Source organism: Salvelinus sp. IW2-2015, linkage group LG14, assembly GCF_002910315.2.
Source record: "Salvelinus sp. IW2-2015 linkage group LG14, ASM291031v2, whole genome shotgun sequence".
In the NCBI taxonomy this organism is placed as follows: domain Eukaryota; kingdom Metazoa; phylum Chordata; class Actinopteri; order Salmoniformes; family Salmonidae; genus Salvelinus; species Salvelinus sp. IW2-2015.
The window spans coordinates 41,137,425-41,155,560 of record NC_036854.1 but is presented as its reverse complement, the minus strand read 5'-3'; the positions used below and the strand labels follow the sequence as shown (position 1 = coordinate 41,155,560).

The 18,136-nt window shown below is 40.3% G+C and overlaps 2 protein-coding genes across 4 annotated transcripts in view; both read left to right on the top strand.

The window, feature by feature from the left end:
* The first annotated feature begins 717 nt into the window (after positions 1-717).
* On the top strand, positions 718-5,059 carry LOC111973080 (cAMP-responsive element modulator). 2 transcript variants are annotated; one of them, XM_024000270.2, is made up of 3 exons: positions 718-1,054; positions 2,320-2,476; positions 3,726-5,059. In XM_024000270.2, exons 1-3 carry the CDS (start codon positions 1,024-1,026, stop codon positions 3,868-3,870), a joined length of 333 nt encoding a protein of 110 aa, XP_023856038.1. In that variant the 5' UTR covers positions 718-1,023; the 3' UTR covers positions 3,871-5,059. The 2 variants fall into 2 exon arrangements, with proteins under 2 accessions (XP_023856038.1, XP_023856037.1); XM_024000269.2 differs by having other exon boundaries at positions 724-1,054; positions 4,139-5,059.
* A 4,878-nt stretch (positions 5,060-9,937) lies between these two features.
* Positions 9,938-18,136, top strand: part of ccny (cyclin Y) — an 85,750-nt gene continuing 77,551 nt past the window's right edge. For both annotated transcript variants that reach the window (XM_024000268.3, XM_024000267.3), the window contains exon 1: positions 9,938-10,590. In XM_024000268.3, the coding sequence (XP_023856036.1) occupies positions 10,437-10,590 (154 nt within the window). In that variant the 5' untranslated portion in view covers positions 9,938-10,436. The remainder of the gene's footprint in view (positions 10,591-18,136) is intronic.

The window sequence follows — 18,136 nt, the reverse complement described above, 5'->3', positions numbered from 1 at the left end:
GAAACACCGTCACATCACCCCCATCCTGGAATCTCTGCACTGGCTCCCTGTCTCATTCCAGATTGAATTCAAAACCCTCTTGCAGTCTTTCCAGTGTATTCATGGCAGTGCACCCTCCTTATCTCAAAGAACTGCTCTCCCTCCATAACCCCACCCGCACCCTCAGGTCAAGCAATATTCTGCTCTTCGACACCCCCCAGGACCAAGTTCCGCTCCTTGGGGGATCGGGCATTGAGCACGACCGCCCCAAACCTCTGGAATGCACTCCTGGACCACCTGAAAGCACAACAGACTCTGGGCTCCTTTAAAACGGGCCTAAAGACCTTTCTCTTTAGGAAGGCGTTCTGTTGATAGCTGCGCTCCTTGGTGTCCTTGTCTCTTATAGTGTCAGCTGGGTTCTTTGTGTCAGTTGCCCTGTCTCGTTGTGTCCATTTCTTTTTCTATTTGGTAAAAAAATATAGATTTTATGCACTTAGAGATTATTCTGTATAATGAAAAGCGCTTTAAAAATGTATTAAATGATTATTATTATTAAAGCTTGGACACTTCAATTTAAGTGAGAAAAGTCACTCAACTGGAATGTCATAATTTGAGCATTACATAGAAATCACATTGTACAGAAATTATGTTTACAGCAGTTTAAGTATTTAAGTAGTATTAAGTAGAGTGATGTCATGTGTTTTTGTCAGTTGTTTATGTTAGTGTATTATKTAATTCACATCCAATACCCAATCCAATGTTTTAAAAAGCCATACAAATAATCTTAACTTTTTGGGGTTGGTAATATGAACACATTTGAGTAGCAACTCAAACCTTTTGTTGGACCAAAAAAACACAAAAGCAATACAGTGTAGGGGGAGGACTCATAGAGCAATGCATGTCATCATTGACATCAGGAGGCAAATGATGTCATAGTGATGTCAATGCCCTTAATTGTGATTGCACACATAGCTGGTGGTTTTGGAAACATTTCTGTTAGAGAGCTGAGATAAAGGGTTTCTTTTGGACCTCTTAAGAACAGATATGGCTGTTGCTGGGGATGAGACTGAGTCAGGTATGTTAACTTTAATCTTTTACTTCATGAGAAAGTTAAAGAGAAAATGGTAACTGTAGAGGAACTCTTCTGCCTTTGTGCTACACTAATACTGTACAGCCTGCGTAGCCTCTGCTTTTTGGATTAATGATTAATTTTGACTCTTAACTGTAGAAGATTGTTATTGTATGATAATATCACAGTTGTCTACAGACATTAGCTAATAAAATAGAAAGAACATGTACTATAAAGGTATTGAACTCACCATGAAGTAATAAAGGTATTGAAAATGTGTTGATATCCTGAGAGCTGAGGTTTTTAAGATATGACACAGTTGTTGTATTGCTTAGGATTTATTTTCTTCTCAAAGCAAATACATTAGAATTACATGTCATTTAACATGAGMATCCTTGAATGTCTTGGTTTGACTTTTATAAAACTGCAAAACAGCCTGAGAAAAATCAGTCTTGTGAAATAAAAAGCAGATTGCAACACGCTGAATACGATTGGAATATTTTCAGTGTTTCCCTGTGCGCTCTGTCTGTCCACCTCCCCCCCCTCTCTTCTCTCCCTCTCTGTGAAATGCTTCGATGCTCTGCCCACTCAAAGCGCGTACACACACACACACACACAGTGGCTGACGTCACTTGTTTTCCTGGAACAGGACCCCAGCAGGGAAATGTAAATGCTAATCGGCAAATAAGATGGACATTGACGTCAGTCCCAGTCATGCTGTGATTACAGGCAGTTCCTTTTGCGAGAGCAAGACGTTACCAAATGAATCACCATATGCAATGATATGCAGGCAGCTCCCATAGCACAGAGGAGGTTTATTTAAGGAGAAGTAGGCTACTGTACATAGAGATGGCAATAACACTCTCTCTCAGTGCTTCATCAAATGGTTTGCTTCTACAAAACAATGTTCTTTGTTCTCTGACTGATTTTTGGATTGAATTATGCACAAATTGAAACTAACATGTTGAATTGAAATTCAAATGGTCAAATTCCTAGGCATTTTATTTTGTTCAGCTCTCTTTAGAGCCTGTCTGTGTAGCGATCATATCCTCTCACGTCACCACTCACACCCATAGTAATCGGATGACATCAGAACCTTATTGCGTAATCCACCGACGTATTCTTCCATACCTTTTGAGTCACTGTGAATTAATTAGACAACTTACCTTCCTGTACTTTTAAGGCGGRGGATGCCTTCTGTTCAGCAAGTTAGCAGCTAATACAAATGGTAGTGCTCTAAGAAGTGTTCCCCATTTCTGTGTTTCTGTCAGCTTCCACTGGTGACATGTCAGGCTACCAGATCTGCACTCCCACCTCCAGCCTGCCCCAGGGCGTTGTGATGGCTGGCTCACCAGGCTCTCTGCACAGCCCCCCACACGTGGCTGACGAGACCACACGCAAGAGACAACTCCGCCTCATGAAGAACAGGTAGACTACACCCACATAAGAAAAAATACTACAGTTTACTATAGAATACTACAGTACTTACTATAGAATTATGTAGTATACTGTAGAATACTATACCACACACTAGTATCCCTCGATCATGTGTAGTACTTAGTATAGATTTTTGTAGTATACTGTAGAATACTATAGTAAATAATATGGTATTATCCACCAAAAAAASACTAGTAAATAATACAGAAATGTCAGCAAAAACARTACAGTCCACAAAAACAAGACCTTTTTTAAACTACAGTATTTAATTTGCATGTACACTGCCAATTCCCCTCCTCCATATTCTAATTTGTGCCACCCGTGCCAAGTATAGACCATGTGTTGTGTTCCCTATGGTTACATACCTACAGGTTATGGAGCATTTACCCTTTTAGTATTTCTCCAGTAGATCCAGTAGAAGGAGAAAGTTCCCCACTTTTTTGCAAAAGATAATAAAACAAAAACACTAAAGTAAATTCTACAGTATGCTAGAGTCCGCAAAAACACTACAGTAAATACTACACTATACTACAGTCCCCCAAAAATACATTAAATACTACAGTCCACAAAAACACTACAATAAATACTATAGTATACTACAGTCCAAAAACACTACAGTGAATATTACAGTGAAGTCTGCAAAAACACTACAGTGAATACTATAGTATTCTTACCATGGTATACACTATAGTATTTTTTCATGCGTGTACTAAACAGCCTTATAATCGATGCGGGTCCTGCATGAGAATGTTGTCTAATCATGATGGAACAGATAATCATAAAAATGCTAATAACATGATTTTTCCATTCATAAATGCTACTAATTAACATGCATGTGCTGTATACTGCATTCTTGGCCTGCCTTTTTTGAGTGACACCATTTGCCTCAGAACACACACACAGTTGTGCATTTTTTTGCTTTGTCGTGCTTTCARCTGAATGTTTGTCACTAAAGACTATCTTTTCTGTTGACATTTACACTCTGCTATTGCATGTAGTATTATGTCACGATTTTACACAGGCAATTGTAGTCTCCTGCATGTTGATTTTTGTAAAATGCAGTCACTCTGTGGTGGTGCTATTGCTTAAGTTCGTTACCATTATCAGTCTTGACTGAAACTTACTGCGAGTGATTGTTAAAATACTGGATGTAAGCCTTTCTTGTTATGGACGTATGGCCTTGGTATCTTTGTCTGTAGCTACCAGTCTTTTCACGGAGGCTGTGTGTTGTTGCTTCCAGGGAGGCTGCCCGCGAGTGTCGCCGAAAGAAGAAGGAATATGTAAAATGTCTTGAGAATCGGGTGGCTGTGCTCGAAAATCAAAACAGGACTCTCATTGAGGAACTAAAAGCGCTTAAAGACATCTATTGCCACAAAGTTGAATGACCACAGACTGCTAATGGCTTGATGGTGTGCTCCGCAGTAACAGTTTACAGATAACTGTAAGGGTATCTTGGAGAATCCGCTTTGACTCGATGTCCAGCATCTGCTCTCACACACCAAAATATAAAGAAAAAAACACCTATTTTACCGATCCACTTGTTTAGAAGACATATTCCGTACTGTCGTCATACCACATTTACAGTATCTGGCCKGTTGTGGCGCGAGTACAGTGAGTATTATGAGGTGCCCCTGTTGCTTTTCCTTGTTGCAGGCAGGCAGCCAAAGAGTGCCGGCGGAGGAAGAGAGAGTATATTCGCTGTCTGGAGACTCGCCTCACCATGCTGGAGGCCCAGAACAAGAAGCTCATGGATGAGCTAAACTACTTTAAGGAAATGTATGGGATTAAGTCGAGTCAGTAACAGTACAGCATACTGTACATACACGCCCTGTAGAGACATGTTYTTTATGCCTATCATAACCAGCTACTGTATATAACATTCCACAGTAATGTGTTTATTTTCAATAAAATATGCAATATCAAAACACAATGCCTATGGTTGTGGCATTTGCTTTTAAATTGTTTTAAACATTCTCATCGAAGATCTGTTATTTGAAAATGTATCAGACAAAATGCTCCCAGAGGTTTATCTTGAATGACAAGTGGAGTCTCAGGCCTGCACATATAGCAATGTATAGGCATTATTTTGTAGAGACTAGGGCTTGTATAGAGAGCTCTCTCTTAAATGACATTTTACAAAGAAACTAACCAGCATATATTACTGTTCTATAAGAGGGATAAAAAATACAAAATAAAAAGTTTATTGTACTATTTCATGAATATTTATTTAGTTGTTTTTTATTGTTAGAAATCTTAAATGCTTCATGCACAGTGCTTTTTTGTTTTACATTTCTGTATTTAATCTTCGTAAAGAGACGTTTTATTGGTTGAATGTAAATMAATATATACCCTGATGTCACAAAGCACAAACCTGCCGAGATTTTGTTCATAGTTCATGTGTTTGTAATGTTGTTAAAAGTTTGTCTAAAACAATTCAGCTAAGTTAACCCATGACCCTTCTTGAATGTATTTCTCTAATCTGCACTATTGTTCAAATTCAAGTATATTGTTTTGTAAGTGAAAAACTCCTTATAATGCTTTGATATCAATTTGATTATCAAATAAAKTGTTTTACACAGCATTAAAAATCACATTTTTGGTGTGATTTCTCTGTATTTTACTTAACTGACGTTGAAATAGTTTTCATATTGCTCAAAGTAACCATTTTAATGTTATTTGCAGTAACACATGATTTTAATGCAATAATGGGGTCCCTGTCCCAGCTACTTTACAATGAATGAAAACATTTGCTTACTTACAAAAGATGCATCATAATATGCCTGCCTGTACCAAATCTCCAGCTGTGAATATACATTTGTTTAATTACATTTGATACATATACAGTGCATTCAGAAAGAATTCAGACCCCTAGACTTTTTCCAAATGTTGTTACGTTAAAGCCTCTAAAATGTATTAAATACAATGTCCTCAGCATTCTACACACAATAGCCCATAATGACATAGCGAAAACGGGTTTTTAGAAATTTTTGTAAATGAATAAAAAACAGAAACACCTTATTTGCATAAGTATTCAGACCCTTTGCTATGAGACTCGAAATTGAGCTCAGGTGCATCCTGTTTCCATTGATCATCCTTGAATTTTTCTACAACTTGATTGGAATCCACCTGTGGTAAATGCAATTGATTGGACATGATTTGGAATGGCACACAACTGTCTATAAAAGGTCCCACAGTTGACAGTGCTTCAGGATAAGTCTCTGAATGTCCTTGAGTGGCCCAGCCAGAGCCCGGTGGAAAATCTCTGGAGAGACCTGAAAATAGCTGTGCAGTAACGCGCCCCATCCAACCTGACAGAGCTTGAGAGGATCTGCAGAGAAGAATGGGAGAAACTCCCCAAATACAGGTGTGCCAAGCTTGTAGCGTCAAACCCAAGAAGACTCGAAGTCGCTGCCAAAGGTGCTTCAACAAACTACTGATTAAGGGGTCTGAATACTTATGTAAATGTGATATTTCAGTTGATTTATGTATTTTTTTAAACAGTTTTTGCTTTCTCATTATGGGGTATTGTGTGTAGATTGATGAGAGAAACATTTTTTACAATCAATTTTAGGATAAGGCTGTAATGTAATAAAATGTGGAAAAAGTCAAGGGGTCTGAATACTTTCTGAAGGCACTGTGTACCTGAAAAGTTAGTTTTCAATTTAATCGCAGTATCATATAAGAGGCTATTGGATAACTAACATGGACTACTTGTTATAATGCCTGGCACAGACACATCACCATCAATCGGGTTATTTAACATTTGCCAACTTAATCGCTTATCCAAGGGCCAAGCTGTGTACTGTATGTGTACCACTCTGTTGACTTGGGTGGGAGATTTATCACCTTGTTCTGTTGATTGTCAGTCTTGGCTTGGTTTTCTTTACAGAACATGCTGTGCTGTACTTTGAATAAGACACTATGATTGTACAGTCCTCAAGGCTGCCACGGTATTGATGCAGGGAGTCTTTTTTCTCCCTTTTTGCTCCTGTCGATAACAATTTAGCTTACTGTACAAGCATACATGCCTCGACGCACTTATCACAAACGTTGTTGAAGGTTCTAGGAATTTGAGATAATCTCTAGGCACCAGTGCACCTAGAAAATGTTTATGTAATGGCAAAATTATATTTGTGCCACTGGGTGAAAGCGAAGTTGTTACATTTGGGGGMTTTTTGTACGGTGAGCTCTGGCTGTTACATTTTTATCATCTTTGGGCGACGAGCAAAGTCGATACGTTGTATCATTCATTTTACCTCTGATTGTGAGTGTGAAAAGGAAATTCAACTCCACCTTCTTGAGGGTTTACGGATTTTAAGGTTTAAGGAGGTTTATATACGTTTCAAAATCGCCTCCTTTTGGTTAGATTTCTAACAATCACATTATGTTTTGTGTTGTATTCCCATTGTTATTGGTCCCTGAACCCATTGGCAACCATTTTWTAAATATATAAAAGCCTCCTTCAGTTTTCTGTTCTGTGAACCATGATTAATGAAAACTGCTCGCCTCCATCCAAAACTGTTAAAAAATTATGATATTAGTGGAGCTACATTTTTTTATTTCTATCTCAGAATCACAGGTCAAATGTTATAATTTTATAAACCATGTCACTGGCCATTTTAAATTAGCTTATTCACGGGCCGCTAACTATTTGTTTAACAAACAAACTTGTCCAGTCATTTTACCTAGCTGGCTAACAACCTGTAACTTGCCCAGGTGGCCTATGATGTAAAATGGCACCGGGAGACAGGAAAGGGGCTGGATAGGCTAGTCCAGGTATGTGCTTCAAAGGTAMGATTTTTCTGGTGCTCCTATACTGTTTGGTGCACCTAACTTTAAAGTTGTGAGCACCAGTACCTTCTATAAACAAAAAAGTTGTGTTTGAGCCCTATAGATATATTTGAGTTTCTAAGCAATTTCACTATAAATCAGATTTGATAGAATGGAGGTAGGGTTGCTGCAATGGCTATCTGTTGAGAAAAGCCTGCATGTGGCTAATGCTGTTCCAATTCTTGCTTRACTGTATTCATGCACCAACATATACAGCACCATTTGGGGGCTTTTCTTTCAAATTGTCAGTATTTTTGGCCGGCACTGGTAGTTACGTTTGGGATGTGCATATAACCCACAAACATACTGCTATTGAACCAGCTGCAAAGGAAGAGTCAGCCCAATCCCCTAACCCTAGCTTCATGTCCACATCCCGGTTCAACCCAAATCCTGGCTTCAACCACAACCTATAACTACTAAACCTAACCCTAGCTTCATATCCACATCTCAGTTCCACCCTAACCCTAGCCAAACGGTACGTGACGGGACAGGGGGGACGGAGGACCGAGTTTTTATTTTTTGGCTGTACTACAGACGGCTCTGTCGTTCTGCCCCTGAGCAAGGCAGTTAACCCACTGTTCCCTGGGTGCCGAAGACGTGGATGTCGATTAAGGCAGCTCCCTGCACCTCTCTGATTCAGAGGGGTTAGGTTAAATGTGGAAGACACATTTCAGTTGAATACATTCAGTCTGCTGATACAGGACTAGTAAAGGCCCAGTGCACTACTTTTGTGAGAGAAAGAAAAATCATTTTGTTTAGGATTGTTTCTTTTTTATTCAGATTTTTCASGGGGTGCTGCAGCACCCTCAGCACCCCTAATTCCTGTGGCTATGTCCCTATTTAACCCCTGATTATGAAACAACAAGCTGAACTCAATACCATTCAGAGAGAAAAGACAGTGCAGTAGAACATGAMGAGAGGATTTCTGAAAGTAATGTGTCCAATATCTGAGGCTGAACAGTTTGACAGTTTAATGTGTCTGTGGTTGAATTGCAGAAAAGCAGTATAGACTACTATTTTGAGGCTCATGTGTAATTTTCCATGTAAGATGCTTGCTCTCCCTAGTGGACAGTGGATGGCAGGTAGCCTAGTGATTAAGAGCGTTGGATCAGTAACTGGAAGTTTGCTGGTTTGAATTCCTGAGCATTCTAGCTGAAAACTCTGTTGATGTGCCCTTGAGCAAGGCACTTAACCTTAATTGCTCCTGTAAATCACTCTGGATTAGAGTGTCTGCTAAATGACAAAACTGTGTTACTTATCACATGATTTTGATTTGAGATCCTTTCTCCACCGTGTGGATACATTTACAAGTACTACTTAACCATTCAAACGTCTTCTTCATCCTCATAACAGTGCAATGCTTTCTTTAGCCTATAACCACTGACCTATAAGTAAGGGTATGCAATAAAGACCTACAACCCTTTACCCCTAAAACTTCTCCCAGAGTAAGCAAAGTCTCTCTCACAGATCCTCTGTCACTTTGCACTTTCAATTTTTATTTATTTAACTAGGCAAGTCAATAAAGAACAAAATATTTTTTACAATGKCGGCCTACCCCGGCCAAACCCGGATYACGCTGGGCCAATTGTGCACCGCCCTATGGGACTCCCAATCACGGCCAGTTGTGATACAGCCTGGAATRGAACCAGGGTCTGTAGTGACACCTTTAGCACTGAGACGCAGTGCCTTAGACCGCTGCACCACTCGGGAGCCCAGATTTTCAAACCATGCAGATTTCAAATTGTGCATCAGTTGGTTTTGTGTTTACTGAGCCTAGTGACGGTGAATGTAAAATAGCTTGCAGTAGACCCGCACTGCTCCCCACTCAGTTCAACAGCATCACAAAATAAGTCTCTTGATTTAGCCTTTTTCAACATTTGTATTTTGTTTCTGACTTGTAATGAGATGTCTGCACCAGTAGGACGCACTAAAGCACTACAGCAGACAATATATATAGACCTACTGATATCAATGTAACTCTACTACAGTACATTATAGCTCGTATTTCACATATGTCCCATTTCTATACATTGTCATGAACACAGTTCAGTCTATAGAGGCATGTCAGAACATTGAACCTCTGCCAGATGAAAGTGWGCCATTCACTATAATGGATTATACATCAGGATTCCTTTCTGTTTACATTAACATTCACTAATCCCAGATAATCTCACAGAGGCATTTACTGTTAATGGCAACAGGCCATTTTCAACCACATTCAATAGGTCTACAATAGATTAACGGATGGCTGGTCTTCAATCAATTGATGGGAGATTCAAATATAATTTTTAATATTGTAGAATGTTTTGAATGGCACACAATTATGAGCAGAGCCAATGTTTTTGTTTGTACATGTTTTATGACATGTATTGATTGATTTTACAATTGGGTCACAATTTGTGTACATTCTTTGATACAATAAATCTAATCTACGCATTTAAACATGATAATAAAAAGAACAGTTATTACTGTGTAGCCTAGATAGGGCTACTATTTCCCCATTTCCTAGACCTAGAATGAGGGCACTACTTGAAGAGAGGGAAAAGTAAACTTAGGCTACAGTATGGTAGGGTCCTTTCTCATGTATTTGAGRGAGCTAGTTTGTAACCACCCACTTGAACCGGAACCTTTTCCATCAAACGGCTACAGTGTTGCTTGCTGTAAGTGTTGCTTGCTCGAAGTGTTGCTTGTATGATGCGTCGGTTACAATGTAGCGCTGTATCTTGAACGAGATCAGAGTTTTATTCGAATAGTTCTAAAATGATTAAAACGACATTGCAGATTTGGTTCAAATTGTAAGGCAACAGCCGACGGTAAACCTGGAGATTGCGTGGGCAGAGCAGATTTCTGGGTCCGCGGGGGGATTTGGCTCTGGGGGAGTAGCCTAGCATTCTGATGTATTTGTTCCTTCTAGTTTTAAATGGCTCTATGTTACAGCTGCCGCAAGTCAGGACCGGACAAGGGTGTGTAATCGAATGAATATTTCTGCAGTTCTATCTACCCGCGCGCTGACAAAGAATCCGCGTTTACGCCCTATCTCTCATCCATCCGTTTCGAGACCTAGGAAGACGCTGACGGGAAATATACTTTAGCCTTTCTAGCCTACTACAGGGACCTAACGATGGGGAACACCGCCTCCTGCTGCGTTTCGTCGAGCCCCAAGATCCGGAGAAATGCCCATTCGAGGCTAGAACCCTACCGCCCCGAAGCGGAGCTGAGTAGAGAGGATACTGGCTGCAACCTACAACACATCAGCGACAGAGAGAATATGGACGGTAGGACATAAGTCATGTGTTCTTCCCACACTCATGCGAGGTTTAAGTGTTATTGAATGMGATTTTAATAGCCTATATTAGGTTAGGCCTATAACATGTTAGGCTAAAGGAAATTGATGGTTAATGTCATGATTATGGAAAACACCATTTAAATGGGGCAATGCACATGAAASATAGAAAAAACAACTAAAACAAAAACTGTTCTTGCAATGCAGCTATGCAATGCTCCGAAACCAAAAATCCCCTAACTTACTCATTCAGTTATCCATTATGAGAATCCCCCACCCCCAAATGGCACCCTATTCCCAAGGCCCAATATTGCACTATATAGGAAATAGGGTGCCATTCAGAATGCATCCTGTGACGTCTGTCAGTGCCTGTGGGACCGGGGCTGGGCTGGGCWGGYCTGGGCTGGACTGCCTTCCTGGGTTTGTGTGTGTGTTGGTCGGAACTGGGGAGAGTCTAGTCCTCTACTCTGGGCCCCTCCATAGGGCCGTTCCATGCAATGGGTGTGTTATGGGAGGACCAAAGGGCTTATGGAGTCCACTATCCGTGTGTGTGTGTGTGTGTTAGTGGTGTGGGGGTCAGCTGTTTGTTCACCCGCACCAGCCTGCAATTTCTAATAACCAATCCGCAACCGCCCAACTGTATATGAAAATCTGAGGCCTGCACCTGACCCTAAAATGCTAATATAGAAAATGAGCTGTGGGCTACAGTCAGATATTGCAGAAGGATTTTTTTMGACAGGGGGTGCAAGATTTTTTGTTGCCTGATTTAGATGTTTCTGCTGATAATTTCCAAAATTTTTGTAGGCTATTTGTTAGTCAACTTGTCTATAATTAGATACATGCAGCTTCTCTTCTGTCATTATATGTTGCCCTAGAAGACTAAATAAACCCTTGCTCAACAGAATAATGTCATAGATCGATAGAATTCAGTTTGGCTTGGATGCATATTTTATYTAGTTGAAATAGCCTACTATTAGCTTTTATGAAGCTGATAATGATAGCACCTCTACAGATGGTATATGTGGCAGGTAGCCTAGCGGTTAAGAGCATTAGGACAGTAACCAAAACGTCGCTGGTTTGAATCCCTGAGCCGGCAAGGTGTAAAAATCTGCCGCTCTGTTCTTGAGCAAGGCAGTTAACCCCCAACAACAACAGCTCCCCAGGCGGCGTGGACGTCGATTTAAGGAGAGGTTGGGTTAACTGTGGAAGACACATTTAGGTTAAATGCATTCAGTTGTGCAACTGACTAGGTTTCCCTTCCATTTCCCTTATCTAACTGTGCATTTGCGTTCTCTCAAGATGGTGAAAGGAATGCATCATATTTCTTCACTCCTGTTCCTGAGTAAAAATGTTGCTTACATTTGGTGTATAATTRTACTGCAACAAATGCTCCATTTTGCAGAAGTTAATATTAAGGTTATGTGAGAGGTTATAGACCTACAGTCAGTGTCCAGATTTCAGTTTAATTTAAAAAGTGGGGGGACATACATACATACATACATACATACATACATTTACATACATACATACATACATACATACATACATACATACATACATACATACATACATACATACATACATACATACAGCAGCAGTCAAAATTTTGGACACACCTACTCATTCAAGGATTTTTCTTTATTTTTACTATTTTTCACATTGTAGAATAATAGTGAAGACATCAAAACTATGCAATAACACATATGGAATCATGTAGTAACCAAAAAATAGTTATTGGCTACTTCTTCAAAGTAGCCACCCTTTGCCTTGATGACAGTTTTGCACACTCTTGGCATTCTCTTAACCAGCTTCATGAGGAATGCTTTTCCAACAATCTTGAAGGAGTTCCTACATATGCTGAGCACTTGTTGGCTGCTTTTCCTTCACTCTGCGTTCCAACTCATCCGAAACCATCTCAATTAGGTTGAGGTCGGGTGATTGTGGAGGCCAGGTCATCTGATGTAGCASTCCATCACTCTCCTTGGTCAAATAGCCCTTACACAGCCTGGAGGTGTGTTTTGAGTCATTGTTCTGTTGAAAAACAAATGATAGTCCCACTAAGRGCAAACCAGATCTGATGGTGTATCGCTGCAGAATGCTGTGGTAGCCATGCTGGTTAAGTGTGCCTTGAATTCTAAATAAATCACWGACACTGTCACCAGCAAAGCACCTCCACACCATCACACCTCCTCCTCCATGCTTCARGGTGGGACCCACACATGCAGAGATCATCCATTCACCTATTCTGCGTCTCACAAAGACACGGTGGTTGGAACCAAAAATCTGAAATTTGGACTCATCAGACCAAAGGACAGATTTCCACTGATCATGTTTCTTGGCCCAAGCAAGTCTATTCTTCTCATTGGTGTCCTTTAGTAGTGGTTTCTTTGCAGCAATTCAATCATGAAGACCTGATTCCCGCAGTCTCCTCTGAACAGTTGATGTTGAGATGTGTCTGTTACTTGAACTCTGTGAAGCATTTATTTGGGCTGCAATCTGAGGTGCAGTTAAATCTAATGAACTTCTCATCTACAGCAGAGGTAACTCTGGGTCTTCCTTTCCTGTGGCGGTCCTCATGAGAGCCAGTTTCATCATAGCGCTTGATGGTTTTTGTTACTGCACTTGAAGAAACCTTCAAAGTTCTTGAAATTTTCTGGATTGACTGACCTTCATGTCTTAAAGTAATGATGGACTGTCATTTCTCTTTGCTTATTTGAGCTGTTCTTGCCATAATATGGACTTTGTCTTTTACCAAATAGGGCTATCTTCTGTATACCATCCTTACCTTGTCACAACACAACTGATTGGCTCAAATGCATTAAGAAGGAAAGAAATTCCACAAATGAACTTTTAACAAGGCACATCTGTTAATTTAAATGCATTCCAGGTGATTACCTCATGAAGCTGGTTGAGAGAATGCCAAGAGCGTGCAAAGCTGTCATCAAGGCAAAGGGTGGCTACTATGAAGATCTCAAATATAAAATATATTTTGATTTGTTTAACACTTTTTTTGGTTATTACATTAATCCCATATGTGTTATTTCATAGTTTTGATGTCTTCACTATTATTCTACAATGTAGAACATTGTAAAAATAAAGAAAAACCCTTTAATGAGTAAGTGTGTCTAAACTTTTGACTGGTACTATATTTTTATTTTATTTTATCCAGTCGGATAAACACTCCAAACAGCCTCCCCGACGCTCGGAGGCATCCACTTGGTCCTAAAGCACTCCGTTACCTCATTTTGTATCACATTCCAAGGATAAAACGGGGGGACTAAAATAATTTTTGGGGGTCCCCAGTYGAAGTTGCACCCCTGATTTGAAGTCCCCTTCTTGTGACAGTCTTCTTGTTATTGCCGATTTTGTATCGAGCCTCACAATCATCACATAACATAGCAAGCACTTCTATCATCCTCTTTTACCACTTTTACCACTCTTTTACCACAACATTACTTTTATGGCCCTCCCTTCTCTTTATTTTCAACTCTCCTTTTTGAAGTGTTTCTCTTCATGAATTAAACTCTGACGTTGTCCATTTTGCCTCGGTGGATCYGCATTCACTTTTTCTGCCCGTTCCCAAAAGCATTTGGTGATTGGTGTGTAGGCTATTTAGTGCGTGTATAGTTAGGCCCCAAAGCTTAGGCTTATGCACTAATGCCAGATAGCCTAAAATAATGAAATAAAAACCGAAATGTAGCCTATAGATATAAATTGCACAATAATTATATATTTATGGATTTTTTAAAGTGTCAGTATGTCACTTTTTGGGCGACCTGACCAAATTCACATGGAAATGTGAGTTATATACTGTATCTATCATTCTACTTGAAAGCAAGACTAAAGCGGTAGATCTGTTCTATGTGRGCTATTTTTATGCTTCCCGTTCTTAAGTTTTTGTTTTTTTACTTTSGGTTTTGTACACCAGCTTCAAACAGCTGAATCAACCATATTTTTGCTTATGYAAAATACATTTCACAGTGGTGTAGATGGTACAATGATTCTCTACACTATAGTAGCTTATTCTCTCATAAACTGAAATTAAGCAAACTATTAAATTTTAGCAACCAGGAAATGGCTGAGCGATTTCTCCATAGTGCAACTTTAAGGTAGGATATTCTTTGCTCTTTATTCAACCCGCCACCCGCCCTTCATCCACACAGTATGTCATGACTTTAAACCCGCCCMCCCTGCGGATATGACCGCGAGAACTGAGGGTTGTGAGTCAACCCGCGCATCACTGTTGTGTTTGTGTTTATCCCACACCAGCCTGTGTGTGTTTGTGGAGCTGGCCAGGCTACAGCCCTAATCTGGTGTGAGTTTAATGCAGCGAGTGTGCTCTACAGCTGTTAAATGTTTTTAAGCAAGCAGAGCTCCCTTCCAGACAGGCAGCCTCCCTCCATTAATGCAATTTATGCCTCTAGAACGAGACGGACAGAATAAAAGGATCATGTGAGAGCAGACGCTGTTTAGGGGCAAGAGGAGAACTGTGAGTGGAGATCTTAGTTGGCACAGGTATTCTGTGGAAAGATCAATGTATAACCTGTATAGTTAGGACATTTATAGCCGTCATAGTATTGTGTTGATGCAAATGTCTGGGGGTGAGGCTGACTACACTGCTCGCGTCGCGTACGCGAGCATTGCAAAATAAATGTAGAAATCTATATTATTCAATTATTGCACCCACACTGCTCACTCGCGCCAACAAGCGTCTGCGCTGCCAAGGGCTAAAATATTTCTGACGCAGATCGCGCTGCAAGTCCTGCCTCTCCCATCTCCTCATTGGTTTAAAGAAGCAGGTACCCACGTGCCATCTCCTCATTGGTTATACCCACGTGGGTGACTGAAAGACGAACGAGGTCAGTGGCGGTAATGCACCTAATTTATGAAAGTTGACAATCGCAAAATAAAGTCAAGAGAAGAAAAAGCCTAGAAGGAGGAGAGATGACTAGAAACGATTTGGTTGACTGTTTTATGTGTGGATTAATTGTCGGAGCAGAGGACCTTGTGCATTTCAGGTAAAATAACAATTCAATGTTTATATTGAACAGCAAGCAAGCTAAATGGGACAAATTAGCTAGCAAGTGCAAGCTAGCTAGCTAAATTGCCATAAATGTTTAATGCTTTTTGACCTGTCTCCAAATTAATGTCATTGGTTCAGAGTTTTTGATATTTTAACCTGCATGACGTGATCGCGTTTGGTGTGGGGGGGACAAAATACATTTCTGCACGATGGCGCACGGGCGCAGKCGGTTGGGTTTCCGTGTAAGCCTATAATGATGATATGTAGATTTTAGAGCCCGACCGATATGTTTTTTGAGTTACATTTTTTGGTGYAAAAAAATTACCTATGRCGATATATGGACCCGATATACTGTTTACTATAGGGAAATGAAAACGTGTCATTTTTCCACACTGAATTCTCATCAATTGCCATCCAAAAGAGCAACTGTCCAATAACTATGCTTTAAATGTTGATTTAATACATTGTGACAATAATGACACATCATGAGAATGAACAGAAGTGTTCAGATCAGCATGAGATTCCCTTTTCTCATCCTATTTATTAAATATTAGTTATTGTGGATTTATCGTCAGGTATCGATGTAGAGATGAAAGGCTAATATCGTCTGTTAACATCYGTGAACCGATATATCGGTCGGGCCAATTGTAAACTGGGGATTATTAGGTGACCGTGATGGTTTGAGGGCCAGATTGGGAATTTAGCCAGGACACTGGGGTTAACACCCCTATTCTTACGATAAGTGCCATGGGATCTTTAATGACCTCAGAGAGTCAGGACACCTGTTTAACGTCCCATCCGAAAGACGGCACCCTACACAGGGCAGTGTCCCCAATCACTGCTCTGGGGCATTGGGAGACTTTTTAGACCAGAGYAAAGAGTGCCTCCTACTGGCCCTCCAACACCACTTCCAGCAGCATCTGGTCTCCCATCCAGGGACTGACCAGGACCAACCCTGTTTAGCTTCAGAAGCAAGGCAGCAGTGGTATGCAGGGTGGTATGCTGTTAGTAGCACGTATGTGAGAGAGTGCTCCCGTACATTGGCTAACCGGGCTATCTGCATTGTCTCCCTCCACCCGCCAACCCCTCTTTTTACGCTACTGCTACTCTCTGTTCATCATATATGCATAGTCACTTTAACCATACCTACATGTACATACTACCTCAATAAGCCTGACTAACCGGTGTCTGTATATAGCCTTGCTACTCTTATTTTTAAATGTCTTTTTACTGTTTTATTTCTTTACTTACCTACACACACACACACACACACCTTTTTTCCGCACTATTGGTTAGAGCCTGTAAGTACGCATTTCACTGTAAGGTCTACACCTGTTGTATTCGGCGCACGTGACAAATAAACTTTGATTTGAGAGACCATTGTGATGTGATGAGTAGGGTGGTGTCTCAGACAGTTTGTCCAGTCAGTAAGCCCCTGGGAAGCTGCATAGGAAATGACTAATGAGATGAGTCACCAGTCATTAACACCAGCATTGTTACTGAGACCTCTTCTGCGGCCCACATGGCATCCTATTCGCTATTTAGTGCCCAGCTTTTGGGAATAGGGTAGCATTTTGAGACGCAGCCTGTGACCTACAATCAGAGAAACCAACCGTTATTCACATAACACAGATGTTGGGTAAAAAAACACACTACAGCCTCAACTCCTAACCCTGTTACCTACCCAGTGTTTTAACTCAGTATCTGGAGTTCCAGGCTTCGGGCACAGGAATTCAGTGATGTCAAATAAATAATTAGTCACATGCTTCGTAAACAACAGGACTAACAGTGAAATGCTTACTCACGGGTCTTTTAACAACAATGCAGAGTTAAAGGGATACTTCGGGATTTTTGCAATGAGGCCCTTTATCTAGCAGGTACCCATAGACATCCAGTCATTGCGCTAATGCTAATTAGCATTGGCTCGCGAAACTACCTCTAACTGCCTTCATACTGGACACAGAGACATAAAAATGGTATCCACGAGTTCATCTCACTCTGGGGAAGTAGATAAAAGGGCATTGCTAAAATCTCGGAAGTATCCCTTCAAAGATACAAAAGCAAATACAACATTGAAATAGTGACACGAAGAATAAATACACAGTGAATAATGAATAGCAATAATGAGTAAACATAACTTGGCTATATACAGGGATTACCAATACACAGGGATTACCAATACAGAGTCAACGTGCAGCTGTACGAGGTAATTGAGGTAGCTACGTTATGTAAATATGGGTAGGGGTAAAGTGAGTGAGTGCAAAAAAAGTCAATGCAGATTAGGGTTGCACATTTTGGGAATATTCAGAGGTGTAAACTTTCCGTGGGAATATATGGGAATTAACAGAAATATATCAAATAAAATGTTATTTGTCACATACACATGTTAGCAGATGTTAATGTGAGTGTAGCGAAATGCTTGTGCTTCTAGTTCCGACCATGCAGTAATATCTAACAAATATCGAACCTAACAATTTCATAACAACTACCTTATACCACAAGTGTAAAATAATGA

Coding starts and splice junctions, on each gene's coding strand:
- LOC111973080 (XM_024000269.2), top strand. CDS start 1,024: ATGGCTGTTGCTGGGGATGAGACTGAGTCAG. Junction 1,055..2,319: donor TGGGGATGAGACTGAGTCAG/GTATGTTAACTT, acceptor TGTTTCTGTCAG/CTTCCACTGGTGACATGTCA. Junction 2,477..4,138: donor CTCCGCCTCATGAAGAACAG/GTAGACTACACC, acceptor TCCTTGTTGCAG/GCAGGCAGCCAAAGAGTGCC.